General features: G+C 38.6%; 1 protein-coding gene across 1 annotated transcript in view; it reads right to left on the reverse strand.

The window, feature by feature from the left end:
- Nucleotides 1–17,314, reverse strand: part of ST7 (suppression of tumorigenicity 7) — a 73,859-nt gene that overhangs the window by 25,938 nt on the left and 30,607 nt on the right. Inside the window, exons 8-10 of the mRNA XM_026064503.1 lie at nt 14,667–14,781; nt 4,305–4,377; nt 2,656–2,758 (exon numbers count right to left, since the gene is read on the reverse strand). Of these exons, the coding sequence (XP_025920288.1) occupies nt 2,656–2,758; nt 4,305–4,377; nt 14,667–14,781 (291 nt within the window). The remainder of the gene's footprint in view (nt 1–2,655; nt 2,759–4,304; nt 4,378–14,666; nt 14,782–17,314) is intronic.

The following is a 17,314-nucleotide window of genomic DNA, read 5'->3' on the forward strand; positions in this document are numbered from 1 at the left end:
TGCCCAGAGAGGTGGTGGAGTCTCCTTCTCTGGAGATATTCAAAATGCGCCTGGATGCAATCCTGTGCAATGTGCTCTAGGTGACCCTGCTTGAGCAGGGGGGTTGGACTAGATGATCTCCAGAGGTCCCTTCCAACCTCAGCGATTCTGTGATTCTGTGATTCTGTGAATTGCCACCTTAATATCCTTTGGCTAATAGAAGAAAGAACATGAGTGTGAACTTAGCCGTGCTGTACGTTCATCTATATTAGGCTACACTGTTTGAATGTTAAAATATGAAGTAACTCCCCCCACCCCTAGTCTGCTTCCTTTACCACCTCATTATACTGATAATTTATACATCTCACAAAGGTTTTCAATTGCAAAAGTACAGACTCTGAAAAACTGAGGGAATCAATTAATGATGTGAACTGGACTGAAAAGCTCAGGAACTTAAATGAGGCAGAGGACTGAAGTTTCTTTAAATCAAAAGTAGAAAAAATAACATGGAATTTGCATTCCACAGATGGGGCTACCTGTCAGAAAGGGAGATTCAGCCTTTTAATTAACAATCACCTAAACAGAAATTGGGGAGTGAGCAGAGGATCACAAAGGATGGATAAAAAGACTGATCTGCAAGCAAAGCAGTATCTTGGAGCTCTGAAAACACACAAATTACGGGCTAATTGCAGCTTAACCTATGTTAGATTTTTCAAAGGAAATGAAGGCTGATAAGTATAAACAGAAAACAGAACAAGGAAAAAGGTAGTAAATGAAGACTTAGACTCAGTTTCATAGTAATGTTGAACATGGGGACAATAGCAGGATGAGCATAGGAATGCATACAGAAGTGGAAAACACTGCAGCCAGTAATCTCTATCTCCGAAGAGTGAAAGAACTGGCCCTGAAAATAGCCAGGCTGGCACTAACGACTTAAAACAAAAATCCACATCCAGAATCAAGTGATCCTGCAATGAGAAAAGTAAATGCAATACTGCTTATTTAATAAGGAGGGAAACAATGTGTGTTAATATGGACTCATTAGTGTGCAAACTATTAGAAAAGCTATTGAAGGAAAGAATGATCAAAAGCATGCAGGTAAGTGAGGAAAATAGAATAGACTCCCAAAGACAGCTCATGCCAGGCTAAACTGATATCTTTGCTTTGCAAGATAATCCCCCACCTTTTTTTTTTTTCTTTTCTTTTTTTCTTTTCAAAGACAGAAAGGATATAGTACTCTGTCTGGGCTTCAGTAAAACAATTGGAAAGTTTCAGAGGAGGACTGGAATGGAGAGGTAAACAGGCAACCAGCTAGAAGAGAGGTATCAATGATTGCGTTGGACAAGAACCCATGGGGATAGAGAAAGTAAAACAGTTCCTTGGGAGCAGTTCTGGAATCAAACTGTACTTAGTATCTTCTAAACAGCTTGGTGCAAGAGCAGAGATCAGCTAATAATACAAAGGCACTCATCTCACCTAAATCTTGTTGTCTAAAACTCAGGCATTTATTTGAAAATAGTTGCTCCTTTCATAGTCAATGCAGAGAGAGGCACCTTGAAGGGAAAGTCTGTATACAGGAAACGTCTAAGATAGTTCCTTCTTTCCACTGCTTGTAGAGGAAGTCTAGATGATTTTGTTAAACAAACAGCCCAACTTTCAGACAGCTAAACTATGCTATTTAGTGGCTGGCATAAGAGGTATATCTTACGGAGAAAATGCTTATTTCCTGACATACACGGGAAAGAACTTTCTGCCATACATATGTACACATGGATGAGATTTTTTTTGGGGGGGGGGGGGGGGGACCAGACTTGGTGATCAACTGTAACTGTTGTGCAGGGTCCCTGTCTTAACACACCTCAGTCTTCTGATTCCCAGTGGAGGCTGCTTGCTTTCAGAGGGCAATACTGGAACAAACAGTAGGTTTGGGGGCTGAGATGCAGAGGCAGATCTCTGAGGGTGAAAAAGCATCTGCCCTTAATTTGCCTTTCTCTACCATGAACCTACATACTGCAGTACTGAGTAACAGGTGAGAAAATAATAAAATACATCAGTTCTTAGTAGCCAGGAGGCAAGATTCTTATTGCTGTGATATGTATCTAGGGAGGGGATTAGAGAACTAGAACATAAATCTCTCTTCTTACTGAACTTTGTAGTTTCAGCGATTCTTCATCCATGAGCTTTAAGTTTTCAGAGCTTAATGACAGGGTGCTGCATAAGGAATTACTAATGCAATTTATATGAAGCATACCAGGAACTCTAAATCTAGGTTCCTTTGTATAGCATGCTGAAAATACATTCTTACGCACAATCTTCAAAACAAAGAAAATATGCTATTTTAAACTAGATCTTTTATGGCTATTGTGTAAAGAATAATCTGTCTCTATGCAGACTTCTGTCCTGTAACATAGCATCTGGTGGTGCCTACTGCCCCAATCCACTATGTAATTGTTGCTCACAACAGAAGACTCACTTCAGCTAAAATTTCAAATTTCAAGGTCCATAGTAGAAGACACTTAATGTGAAATCCCAAATGAAAAAAAAATTGTGCATGCTATCAGCTTCTTTCCCTCCCCATTGTTTGCTCCCATTTCCACAACATCAACTTGTTAATCTAACTCAAAAATCAGGTCTTCAGCAGTGTTAACTCTACAACAGCGTTTTCTCCATACTCACTTTTGGCACATGTGGATTAAATTCTACTGCTCTGTGAATAGCTTCTACTGCATTCATCTCTGCTGTACTCAGCCCTCGCCTTGAGGCAGCCTCTGGAGAAAATCTACAAAAGCAAAGACACAAACACATTAGGTCAGAAATGTTAGCAAGTAAAAGTCAGAAAAGGAATCTAGACCATGGGCCCATGTAACCAGACTGAGCCAATTTCCTATGCTCTCCAAACTTCCATAGTTAGTGGAAACTCTGAGTGACCTATTACGTCAAGGCCAATGAAAATCCCAGCAGAAGTGGAAAGCGTGTTTGCATCTAATCATAGCAGGAAGTCAGTTCAAATAGTCAGTACTTTCTCTGTCACTAATCTAAATTTGCTCTAGGTATCTTTCTAGGGGGCATATTCAAGACTGAAATTGCAGAAAAAAGAAAAGCAAAAAAACCCAATGCCAAATAATTGTCGAAAAGTTTCTATTAAAAACAGATTTGGGAAGGTTTTAGGGAGGTTCCCAACCCAATGCCCCTGGGTCAGGTTGGGATGGAAGCACGATGCAGCAGCAGTAGCGGGTGGTCTACTGGCCACAGCACCATTGAGGGTAGCATGCCCAAACTGTGGGCAAATCATCTGCCCCAGTGAATGAAAAACCAGACCATGCAATCTCTTTCTCACCTCACACCCCACGGCTAACTCCAGAGCTGTACTTGGCAGGCAGACACCACAGGGAAAGCTGTGACAACCTTAGCCCTGCCCTCCCAAGCTGGAGTCGCTGTGTAGGGAGGAAAGATGTTGCAGTAGGTACTGGCGATCTACAGGATAAAAAGAATGAAAGAAAATTACTTAGATCTTGATGTGTACATACACTTTAAAAGCAAAAACTGTCAGGATGTCAGTTCAGAAAACGGCTTTCCACTCTACTTGCTTTCCTACTTTAGGGAGGCATTTGACCCTCAGGTACACAGACACAACTCCTGCCTGGGATTTGTGTGAAGGCACCTGAGAGCAGAATCTGGATCTTTGGGCTCCATCTCACAAGAAGCTGAGCAACCTTTCAAAGTGGGCCAATGCTCTCAAGTCCACTTGCATCAAGTAGATGTGCTCAGCACCTTGGAAGGTTGAGACCCAAGAGAAAAACATAACAGGAATGAGCAGATACTTGTGTCTCTAAAAATATGAGCACCATCTACCTGTCAGAAGCCCTGACATAGTAATGCTAAATCCACCTGCTGCTATTTAAGTAGATGAACGGTCTTCTGACAGCACTTGTAGAATAACATTGCTACCACTGTATCGACATTTATGTATTACCTTTTGGGGGTCAGTTTTATACAAAGTGAAGATGTTCAGCCACACAGCACCTTTTAGTTGCATCTTCATTATACTACCTAGGAAGCTACTGCTTCCCAGATAGTATACATAAAACCAAAACATGAATTGAATTTATGCAATTTCTCTTCTTTTCTTCTTCTGTAATATTTGAAGTGCAATGTTTGGTCAATACAAATTCTTCTTATATATAAAGTCATTTTGTGAATTTACTGCAGGACAAAATTCTCCTGCTAACCCAGCAGATAGTTAGGGTGTGGGCTCAGCAGACCAGCTAAGAGAAATCTTCAGTTAAATCAGTATTTTTGCTGGACAGTGGTTCTTATGCACTTACTTGTCAGAGACAGCTCTGGCTTTGAGCAATGCAGCTGTGTAACATATTGTTGCTGATTTTGGTAAGCTTATATCTGTTGAAAAGAAAGAAAAAAGTAAACATCTGAACCCTTAAAGCCTGCAGAAAGAGAAATGTTTGACTGACACTTCAACACAGTACACGTTTATAAAAAAAAAATCATTAAAAAAACGGGATGCACAGAATTGTCAAGTGACTTGAGTACGTTCTGATCCTGGACTTGTAATCCCATGTCACACGGATTTTAGATTTATATCCAAGTAATATGATCACTGGAACTGCTATTTAAGCAGCAACTGAGTTAATTAGAGAACTAATTCAAAGACTGACATGACAGGGATATAATTAAAGAATTCATTAATTCATATATAAATGCATAGGTAACCTAGAAAACATGAATTTTTCCATAGTTCAGGAAATAAGAAATAGCTGAGGGCGATCTTATTCCCTTCACTTGTTTTCATTCAGAAGCAGTTTAATATAAATACATGGCAGTTATACATGTTAAGCCAGCTATTTAAGTAATAATGGATTTGACATGCAAGCAAACATTGCGTGTCAACAATAAATTGTTGACCAACCAATAAATTTATTGTAGTTAAAGATTAACAGTAAAATAATGTGTTTTGCTTCTTATGGGAATCTTGGACCAAAATATTCACCAGTCAGTCTCTGGCCATTTTATGTTGTTCCAGAGACACAAAGCAGCCATAAACCTGACTTAATCCATTAGTTCAACTTTATTTATATTTGCTTTCTACCAGCAGATTGGCACAAAGTGTCCAAAGGGTAGAAATAAATGCTGCTTAACAGACTTTGGCAACAGATTTATTTCCACTGTAACGTAGAAGAACTGATTTCCACATTAGTAATGTAACAGGCATATATTATATAGTGCCTGAGACATTCTGGCATTTAAAAGTTAAAGATAAGGTTTTCTTTTTTCACACGTAACTGTTAAGTGCTGGATTCTGCAAACACTTCTGCACACTGCCTGCTACCAATGAGCTAGTAGGTGATAGGAAGCATTATGCCCTGAGATAATGTTATGGCTTCCTATTGTATCTACATCACCTAAAATACAATTTGTATACTAAATTCAAGGCACTGGACTAGGCCCTCTGTAAGAGTGGAGGATGGCCAACTGGAATATTTTTCTAAGAAACTATTTATCCCTGTGTTTGTCATTAAAAGCAATTAGGAAGATGAACGGTGATGATTTATGGTATGGCTTGGTAATGTTAGGGGTTAAGAGAAGTTTGTGATTTACTGAACCCCTGTGCCTTGCAAGACAGGGCTCCTAAAAGGAGTTAAAGAGGACAAGTAAGTCATCTCACCGGTCACCGTTCTTCACTTATTAACAAGCAGTGTGCAACCAAGCAGATAGTTTTCTGTTAGACAGATAACATTGTCAAAATGACTTAAGCACTTTAAAAAAGCTACCTGTTAAATTCTCTATATTGTTTTTTTACGCACCTGTACTTCAAGTATGAGATGTAAAGATCTTGTTGGAGGCTTGCTATAGTATATTCCAACTATAATGTCACCGGACTATATAATTGAAGTGACTGAAGTAATTAACATCAACAGCATGCAGGGCAGTCTGGGTGATGGATATGTTAATTACTACACTAATAGAAGCTACAGAAACATACTTGAGAACACTTTAAATGTTTTCTCTTCCTGTCATTTACAAGCACCTCCAATAACCCTATTTATACCAGGTATTCCTTAATATTATAAGTTAAAATCTATTTCCACTAAATACAAGTGATCTTTCTCAGAACATACCAGTCTGTCTTTTAGTGCAAATTTTATTATCAAATCATAAATATTGTGAAAGATAGAGTATCTTTCTGAATGGAAAAGAAAAAAACAAAAAAAAATAACCAGCAGTGATTTACATGGTTTTCAATTATTCAATAGAATACCAATTTTTCCCCTTACTTGTAAAGCGTTTCTCTGGGTCACCAATCCAGCAATACCTCATGGAAAATATTTTCCCATCTATCAGTTCAAATCTAGCCCTGTATCAATGACTTCAGTTGGTTCAGGATCTGACCTTTACAAAATTTTTATGAATGACACAGAACAAGAGGTAGCTCTGTTACCTAAGAGTCCTTGGAAATATGTTTTCCCAGGCAAACTCCACATAGCAAAAGGAGTAAAGGAAGAATGTTTGCCCAGACTTCTTTGAATAATGTAGTGACAGTACCACCTCACTTTTCAATGTTTGAAGAAGCTGAAAACTAGGAAGAATTGAGAGGTCTAGCGGATGTATCTGATGTAGCAGAAGCAAATCAGTTATGACAATGAAAGCTGCCTGCTCATTTTCATCAAAGGAAGCAGTATGCCAGCAAAAGCCAGAATGCAAGCAAGAAAATGGCAATTCAGCCATTAATACATAATTCATGAGGCTGAAACCATGAGAGCACTCAATACAAAAATCCCCAAACAACATGCATGATGGCTAGTTTCCAGACCATTGATTCTTGAATGGTGTACGTTCAGTGGAAGTTATATGGACCAAGCTGTGACGGACATTACAATTCTTGGCTAGAGCTGCACAGAACAGAAGAGACTAAGATATCATACAGAAGGAACTGAGCTTGACACTGGGTTAAACATGCTAACACAAAACACAGTATCACAAAACAAGAACTTCTGCAGGGTAGTAAGTGCTCCTGAGCTGCAAACAGCTGAGAAGAATCCAGGCGTATAGACTGCAGAATGATCCACTGTGAACTGCTGGCATCTGTGAAGAAGGGAAACGTAGCAGTGTGAGGCAAGGCCTCCCTTAGTCAGGCACAACACCTTAGTCATTCCTGCAGAAGGAACAGGATTTTTCAAGGGAATGCTGTGTTCAAATCTGATTGTCCATGGTCAAGAACAACAAAAGTAAACGAAAAGACTCTGGATCATTTTTGTAACAATCCAAATGCAATAAGGTCTGAGAGAAGACACAGCTGTTCCCTATGCCCTAGAACACCAGGAAAGGAGAAGGGCTGTTTATGTAAAGGACAATGTTGACAGAAGAGTAAACAGTCCAGAATTAAATTTAGGTTGGAGACTAAAAGAAGTTTTCTAAGAAGTCAAGGTTTGAGGCAGATATCCAGGTAGAATAATGGGGCAAACAGAATAGCTAATTTTAGGACAGAGCTTGCTCAGCTCACAGAAAGGATAATATCATGTAGTGAATGTAACAGCAGGGAACCTGACTCACCCAGGAGGCCTCTTCCAGTACTATGCTTCTAATGAGCAAGCAGCAATTATTTGAGGATAATACCTAGAGTCCCTTGGCAATGGAAGAAATACATACAAATGCTCATGTTTATGTTGCTGTGGAGACAGCAATCTCCCTTAGTAGGTCCATGCCTGCTTCCCCCATGTTTTGTTTTTTGCTTGCCCTGAATTAGACCATAAGTATTTGGCTCTGTTATATCCTGGTCTGACTGCTGTGAAACTTTAAAATCTTTATATAATATAGGCTTCATTTCCTAAACTGAACCCTCATATTTTAGAGAGCAGCACAGAAGAAWTATGTCTTGAATTTAGCATGGGAATCAAGTCTAAACTAGCCCTAGGAGATAACTGTTCTGTCAGGAACCAAAGTGAAGGTTTTCATAAATGAGTGTGTCCAGCTCTGTGAGCCATCTGGCAAAATACCTTCACATATACTGTTTCCCACCCTCCTGTGATTACTCGTGGAGCTCCTACAATGTGCTGAAATATGTGACTGCTATTCTGTTGTCAAAATCATCAGGACATTTTTGCCTAATAAGAACTGATATGTCAATCTGAAAAAGAATCTCCTCCTTCCTTACTGCTTATATCTTTAAACAGAATACAAAATAGTCCAAACTTAATTTATGAGCATTTTCTTTGGACTAGCCCCAGTCAGCTATAGGGAGGGCTGAGAAAGTGAATTCTTAGAGGTGGTTTGCTTTGGAAGAGACTGCTTGCGATAGTGAACTAATGGAAAGATGCTGTGGATAGAGACTTGCAACTATAGTATCATTACTTCTCTGATTTATGGTAGCATTCAGAATATGCCATATGTTGTCTGAATAGGTCATGGGATCTATTGTTCTCACGAAATAGCCACTAAAACAGGAAATGATGAATCTGGATATGAATTGGTGCAACTTCTCCTGTCCAAGTCATCAGGAGTCCCTAAATGTGAAAAGACAGGCATGTTGCAAATGCTTTAGTTATTAGTAAATAGGAAATCTAAATCACTAATCAGAAGTTATTCCCTATTTTGTCCCCAAAGTGTATGTTATTCCCAAGTCAACAGTATAGATTCCTATGGGCTTAACTCCAAGTAGGTGAGCAGTCTTATCAACATTAATAGAACTTAAATATTTGCTAAAAGAAGCTGTAGATCTGGGGTCAGAGTTTGCACACTATGATCCTTGCAGTCAAACTGCTGGTTCCTTCTCATATAGCTCTGGAAAAAGAGTACACTTAAATTGCTGGATTCACTCACATACTTCTAAATACAAAACGGAAAGTATGTCAACAAACTGGAAGAAATTAAGTGAACAGGTAAAAAATGATGATGTACAGGATAGTGTGGTTTGGAGGGGAACTACAGCTCTGACCTCTCCCTCACAGTCTCTCCACAGACTCTGTGTCTAAGCAATAGACCAATACTTGCCCCTGTCAGCGCAGAACTCTCCAATTCTTTGCACCTGCAGACTAGATGGCCTGCTCTTGCACAGGCGGGAGGAAGAACTGCTTATGGGAAAGACTGAAAGAGTTCTAGTAAGTAAATATGTGCAGCCTGGATCAGGGGTGACATAAGAGAGATGTAGCTGTCTAGAAAGATACAAACATTAAGGAAGAAAATGAATTAAGTTGATCCAAATGGTTAAAAGCAAGAATAATAGGATAGAATTCAATAAAGAAAAATATAAACTGAGCATTGGGGAAAAACACATTGTCAAAAATATCTACTATCCTATGGTATTATCTCCCACGAGAACTAGAGAATGGTCATTGCTTGAGTCCTTTTTGTATGAAACATGGTAGAAAACATTCTGGAGGTAGTGAATCTACAAACACAATGATCTAACACTTCCTTTGCGTTTGCAACATACAGCAGCCCTGATTTTCTGTATTTCGGACATTCTTCCTCACAGGTAGGAGACACCCCACTCAAACAGAAACACATAGCCACTACGTATGTTAAGGCCCGGATTCTGGTTGCCTGATAATATGGGAATATATTTCAACACAAAGGAAGTGTGTTTTATTTTGCCATGATCACGACTAGTACTTAAACTGTTCAGATATGGAAAGGTTTTGAGAATCACTGTTGGCTGTAAGCATTTCGTATGCAACTGTTGTTTCAGTGTCTGAGATTAATACCAGGCAGGTGTCAAGCCCTTTGATTTGACCATCCTAATTGTAGCTAGAGGGGAAGGAACCATTTCTCCTTATAGAAGATTAGAAAGAACAAGATCAGTACAGTTAGTTTAGATTTTGTGTGTATTTGTACAAGCAGGAGAAACCAATAAAACCACAGACTCATATGGTAAAAAAGAGACCAGACAGTATGAACAGACAAAGAACTAATGCAAAGACACAGCTGAAGTGACAAATGATATTGACATGAAGGAAAGAAAATGGTTCTCAGAAGCAGAAGCTAAAGAAAATTCAATGGGGAAAAAGAAAAACTATTCTCCTGATATTGCTGTTCCCCACACTGAAAGTCTTATCTGATCTGCACTTCTAGCAGAAGGTAGAGTAGGCTTTAGTTTGACCTAAACTAAAAGGAAATTGTTGACTTTCTCTTAAAGCCTCTCTTTCAAACAAAAAGAAAGTATGAAACAAAAAGATGATAAAAGAGTGTGCATGAGGTAATGGTTGCTTCCATACTGCCACTTGCTACATCTTCAACTCAGAAGAAAAACCTTTCTTGCACCAGAAGAAGAACTAATTACCTCCACCCAATAGCAAGTCTTCTTAATATTACCAGAACTTACCACGGCAGGTGATGAAACTAATGGAATGGAGCTGTGATCTCATACATATTTAGAAAAACCCTGGAGACCATAGATAATATAATTGAAGACTCCCTGAAATTAGTTTATCAATTGATAACTCACTACAAAAGGAACGCTTTGAAGTTCAGTGTAGATAAAATTTACCCATTTCATAAGACTGTAAGGACAAGAAGAAACTGGATGGAGGGAGACTGGCGAGATGGGAGTGGTCCTGAAGAGCCTACATTTTAGAGAATTAATTTCTCTACATTAACTGTTTGGATTTCATTAACGTAAAGGTCCAAATTCCCTTTTTTCCATGACTTTTATGGAAGAATTTGCCAAACTAAGTTAATTCTGAAGTCCAAATGAGAATATGATCAATACTGATTCACCATGAATGTTCCAAGACAAAGATGACTGTTTCTAATCAGTGTTTTTTCAAAGGTCTGCATTTTGATTTGACACTAATTTGAAGGCGGATTCCTTGAAGTAAATAATTATCCAATAAAAAGAGTATAGCTTAGAGCAGAATGAGACCTTTATACTTACCCCCCCTGTATCTATTTATCCTTTGGGCTAAATTCTCTTCTCAAGTGAACTCTGAATTCAGGACTGTCTACATAATGACATGGTCTTTCACCTTTTTTGCAAGGGGGTAAGTGAAAGGGGAATATGTATAAAGTGTTCCTCCTACAGACCAGAAGGTTCATAGTCTCAGTGGAAAACACTGTCCTTTTAAAAAGAAAGCAAGGAGATGTTTAGGGAGGAACCACTGCATCACTATGATCAAATAAACAGGCATCTATCCCTGACAAATCTGACTTTTGACTGCCTGAAAGGTCTGAGTTTTCACACAGTGCCCAGACTACCAGTGAGTAACAATCAAAGCAATTGGCAGCCCAGTGAAGTCAAAAAATCATTTGCTGTAAGCACCACAAAAAGCAGATCTACTCCTCTGGAAAACAATCAGTTTAAAAAGCAAGGCAAGAGGAACAGAGAAGCTTTATTTACTATGAATACTAGAAGCTTATTCCATCAAGAACAGTCTCTTCAGCAGCTATAACTATTTCTGCTGTAACATGGATATGTGTTAAGTCAGAGCCAAAAATCCTTTTAGAATTCAATAGTTTTTAGGTCATCTGCACTCTATTGACAGGCACTGAACTCTGAAACCATAATGATGTAGCTCAGCAACAGTGCATGCTTTCCCACTAATGAGGCACTTTTTCCATGAATAATGAGTATGGACATCAGCTCTGTTGCCAGGTACATAATATAAACAAAATTTAACACATGGCTTTTGGTAAAGCAGTGCATCTGCTTGCAGAGGCTGAGGTTTTGCATGATGTGATCCAATTTCTTAGCCCAGGGTGGGGGCAGACTACTCAAGGAAATAATTTGTTCATACATTATCAAAATACAATAAATCAGGTTTGGTCTTAGTCAAAAAAAGGCAGTGGAGTGGGACCAACAGAAACTGCTGATAGGAAAGTATAAATGAGTCCATTGTTTTATATTGCAATAAATCTTACAACACATGAAGCTGATGAGTTCTAAAATGAGCTGAGACTCCCTGAGATGGGTCTTCTGAGACTCATGAAGTGTAAGAGTTATACTGGTTAAACCTGTGTTTGCTGAGTCCTTGTGCATACATATTGTATACACGCACCTTTGTTTATATATGGCAAAACATGAATTGAAACTGCATGAGATCAAACATAGAAGAGTTTTATTTTGAAAAGGCCTCATCTGTTATATTTACAACCTGAATTTTGACAATACCAGATGGTTTTGAGGAAACAAAATACACCTTCAAGTTTTGTCAACCTCCATGACACACAGTGCCACCATGGCATTGTTTAAAATTAGAGATCAGTACTTTAGTAAGCAAAAATAGAGCTGGGACAGGAGTTAAGTTGAGACTTGGGAGGGCTTGGTTTAATTCCCTGTTCTGCCACAGGTCTCACTGCTATCTCACAGGGCTATTATGAGATAAGTACATTTAAGACAGGGAGGGCCCTGTGGTGCCTGGGGAATAAAAGTGGGCATTTCTATTTTTTTTCTTCTTAATGTATCAAAATAAAGTCCATGGGGATCTACATCTCTGTCATAGGAATTATTGAGAAGGAGCTACAGGAAAGACTTCTGATTTTAACACTTCCACTGCATTTTTTTTCAACCAAACTAAGCACAACCAAGATCTCTCCCAGAGGCATTACTGCTACTGGACGGCAGTACTCAAAGGCCTGGGTGACCTTCTGATCTCTGCTTACAGTGATTCTACTTCAGAAAGCACTGAAAATATTTCAGGCTGGGCTAGCGTCTATTACTGATATTGATTGTAATCAGCTGCTTATTTATCTTTTCTTGAACAATCTTAGCTCTGCCATAGTTTACAGCAGGGGACTGAAATTTGGCCGGTTGATTCTGTTAATATCAGGTCAATGGCCGACTGCTATCCTTGTTAAAATTTATCTCAATTTGCCAAGTTATAAGATGTTAAAAGAAAGCAGTTGGCACGTACTTAGTGGAAGCTTCTGCCATTTTTTCAGTTATACTCTCCAAAGATTCTTTTCTCATCAAGCACACTTGTCTCCTTACTCCAACAGACAAATGCATCACCCCCTTGCCACTGGCTCCATGTGACAACGTGGGGCCAAGTATCCAGGCTGACAGCAAGAAGTCTCTGTCTCCATGGGCTCTTACTATTCTGCTTTTTGGCACCCAGGCAATGCAGCAGAGAATGTCAAATGAAGAGGAGACAGAAGCCACAGGCAAAAGGGTAGATAGAAAAGGAGTCTGGTAAGACTGGGTTTGGAAAATGGGTAAGGAGACATATCATGACTGTCACAGCTCTGAAAAGGAGACTAGGATAGGGAGTTAGGAGAGGTGGAAGAATGGAATTGGGAATGAGTGGTACTGGCTTAACTAGGAGTCTCTGGCAGGATCTGGAAGCATTAGAAAGTTGAAACTCGGCAAAAGAGCAGAAGTAGAGGACAATTCAGTAGACAAATGGGAAAGGAGATCAATTAAGGGCAGGCTGGAGGGGACGCTAAGTCTGTTCAAAGAATAGCAGAGAAAGGTGAAAAAAAGACATCCAAAGTACTGTGGACCTAGGCTCCAGTGCCCATTTCAGTAGCCATTTATATAGTAGTATCTCAGATGGTCTCCTTTTCCCTTTTCAAAAACTTTGGAAATTAGCCTTAAAAACCTTAAAAATCTCCATTCAAAGAACACCGGAAAGGCTGTAAGATCTAGCAAGTAAGAACATTTAAAAGGCCATTAAGACCGAGCTAGAAAGAAAGGTGAATATCAAAAATAAGGCTACCTGTTCCACTTAATTCAGACATTTAGTTCACGTGTATGATATTGTTACATGATTACTTAATATTCATTTCATTAACTCCCTTGCCAAACTTCAGCACACAGAATGAAACTTTTCTGAGAATGAATGAGGACTGTGTAGTAACACAACAGGAAACTGGTGGCTGTAGGGGTCCTGACTCATTTATTGCAGAACTTGGACTGTGAATAGTGAGCAAACCAGGGGATTGCAGGTAAAGAATGAAGAGGGGTATTGTTGATATGAATGCTGCTCAAGAGAAACTGCATTTTATTCCTGCTTCTGCCAAAAAGCTTCTACACAATGCAAGGAAAACCCATTTAACTTAAACCAAATAAGGTATGCCAGCTGGTGCTTCTTATTCTGTCCATTCTCTATTTGAGACCATGGTGTCTGAACTAAAATGCAAAGGCTACAACTGAAGTCAGCAGGAGCTGTGATTTGAACATAAAAAGTGATGTAACACTGCATAAACCAATATGAACTAAAAAATATTGGTGTCACAGATTGAGAACTGAAAATTAATGTGAAAAGTCCACCTAAACTTCTGAGCTTTTCAACTTTTCCCCATAAAATATGAATTCTACCACTCAAAAGGCTGTTGTGAAGATAAATGAATTATTGTTTGTAAAGCACTTGTATGCTACAAAGTCAACATTCATAGAGAAGTCCACAAGGGAACTGAAAATTCTTTCCTCAGAGAAAGGTTTGAATAGCATGCAATAAAATGTCTGCAGTACCTAAACAGTCATTCATTAAACACTAATAAAAAGCAAAGAGAGCACTGAAGAGCTGCTGTTAAGTGAGTTCCATTACCCTGTACAATGAATGAAACATGAGTTGGCAGAAAAAAACAATATGTAATCTTGGGATTATGGACTGTATAAAGGGATCTATGAAACTTGTGCAAATCACCTTAATGGTATTTCCTAAATTTTAAGTGTTTGACTTAAAAACATTGCTTCTGTGTGTAATATATAGATAAAATATAAATACAGATGGACTTACCATCATACTTTGCTAAAACTGCCTGGACATCTGCATATGCTTGCAATTCCAGCAGAGCTTCTAGCAGGTTTTCATGGATGTTGAACATGCTGAGCAAAGGAAACTCCTTCATCAACTAAAATCAATAACATATGAAAGGGTTAGACTATTAACATAGGAAGTAGATTCTTGTTCAAAATGTATTGAAACAACCAGCACCAAGTTAAAAATCCTCAGTGTCTCCTGTTGTTGGCTCTTTCACAGAGATCGTTAATATGCCTGAAAAATTTCTAGAACTCTCAATGGACTCTGGATCAGGCTTCTTGACAAGACATGCTTTGCATAAGATATAATTAGCCAAATCCAAGAACAGAGTTGTCTGAACACGCATCTTGCCTTCAGTCAACAGGCCTTCTTCTTCAAAGTGAAAAAGTGTTATCTTGTTGTACTAGAAAAGAATGTTCAATAGATTAGCTCTTGTGCATCACTAGTAAGCAATTCAGCACTTCTCTATTAGTAGAAAAAACAGAAAATACATTGAAGAAAAATCAGAATACAATCAAGTGAGAGAAGTTTACAAATATGCACCTACATTTAATAAGTATGTGTTATTAGGATTTGTAATCATGAATACTTTGAAACACAATTGTGATTGCTGCCAATGATGGCTGTAAGAAAAAAAAAAGGCAGCAACAAATGGAAAGGTGAAGATTATACAAATCTAACACAATATATGTATCTAAAGAATCCATGGTGCACGACAAGCTGAATGAAAATGTGTAGTTAAAGTAATCTAATCCTCTTAGATATAAGTGCCTTTATTGTATGAACTGACCCTTTGAGAGATACCAGGGATTTGTTCTTACACATCCTGACTTTAAATACCTGTATAGATCTAAATAATTGAAGCCGCCATTCTGCTGCATCTCCTTTATGAAGCAACAGTTATTAGAAGCAACCATGTTCTTTCACTGCACAATTGATTTAAAAATAATTTTTAATGTCAGAGTGATTCTCTGAAGAACTTAAGCGTTATGAGATACTTGCTTCAACTGTGTTCTCTTTATGGCTGTTCTAGTTTAACTGCCTACATGATGCACATTCAGCACAAGAAAGTCGCACATAGCATAACTGTAGGGTAGCTGATATTACTGTCGTGCTTCAAGAACTTGCTGGTGAACACTATCATTTAGAATCTCTCCTTAGGTTTATGGGAAGAGAAACAGTGTAACAAGCCAAGCAAATTAAGCAAGGTCAGCCTTGCTCAATTTGAAAACACCAAGCTAGATTTTAAAACTCTGTGCACTTAATAAGCCTATCTTTGTAGATATAGAGAAACTGATGAGAAGCAGCAAATATTAACCTCACAAACAGATAACAAACAAACTTAAACCAGGATGGAAACAAAAGCAGGAGAGATTCACTAAGAAGTTTAGAAAATGAGAAACAGGTAATGGACCAGAGCTTCTTCACTCTGTTAAGGAAGACGCTTTAACAGGAGAACGAAGTGTAGATGGAGAATTTCTTCCTGATGTTAACTGTCTGGCATTAGCTAACGTAAGAACTATTTTGTCCTTAAGGGCACATAAGTGATACGTCTGTCCAAATTTGGCTCTTTGGATAGCACTGACTTTCCTGCACTTCGAGGATTATTACAGTATCAAAAATGCAAGGAGTACATCTCTGTATATACTCCTTGTATATATCTCTGATATTTGTATATCTCCGATTATACAAATTTCTGGTGAGAATCATGATTGCCCAGACAGCAACTGAGAGAGCTCACTGAATTTGTGATGGCAGTGGGATGGAAATGGCTGGTTTCAATGGCAGGAGCTGAACCTGTGAAAAAGAAGAACACAAACAAAACTGCATAGTTTGCGAGCTTTTCTCCTTCTCCAGTTTTCAAAAAAAAGGGACCACAGACCCTGGTATACATCTGCGTAAATGGAAGATTTGACCATAATAATAAAAAAAAAAAATTAAATTAAGTCATTGCTCATCAACAGAAATAACCACAGGTGAAAATTCACATCACTGGATTCATCAGCTAAGGATCCAGCACAGAGTCTACTTCTCTTTGATTTTGTCCTTACTCACTATTGCATATTTAACAGAGGAAGTTACTACTTGGCAGGAAAAAGCATGACAGAATCTGGCCCTAAGTAAATAGTGATTTAAAGTTCAGAATGAACATATTGCAAACAAACCCCTCCAAGGGATTAAGAAAGATTATCCCTGTTCATTGAGAATGAATAATGGCTGGCAGAATAACATTCCCTCCATCAGAGAAGAAAAGGGAAGAGCTGCAGCTAGTTATAGATGTCCTGTGGCCAGCAAATACTCTTGCTCTGGTTCACTTTACTTCTCACTGACATCACTCATGGATTTTTTTTTTCTATTTTAATTAGGTTCTGTCAGAGTGATAAACCTTGCCTCAGACAGCAGCAGATTAAAGGTCACTGTCTGGACTGCTAGGCCTCCAAAATGACAAGTGTTAACAAAGGTTTCATCTGGGAAAGGTCAGGTGCTAAGAAATCCAACCCAGTTATAATGAACTCAGTGGATGCTGTAGCTAGAAAAGTAAAACACCTCCAACTAGCCACTCAACTTACTCCGACACTGACTGTGCACAAACCAGAGTATGTTTGCCTTAAAAATAAAATAAA

This window comes from Apteryx rowi, unplaced genomic scaffold (genome assembly GCF_003343035.1).
Source record: "Apteryx rowi isolate R43461 unplaced genomic scaffold, aptRow1 scaffold_219, whole genome shotgun sequence".
NCBI classification, from domain to species: Eukaryota; Metazoa; Chordata; class Aves; order Apterygiformes; family Apterygidae; genus Apteryx; species Apteryx rowi.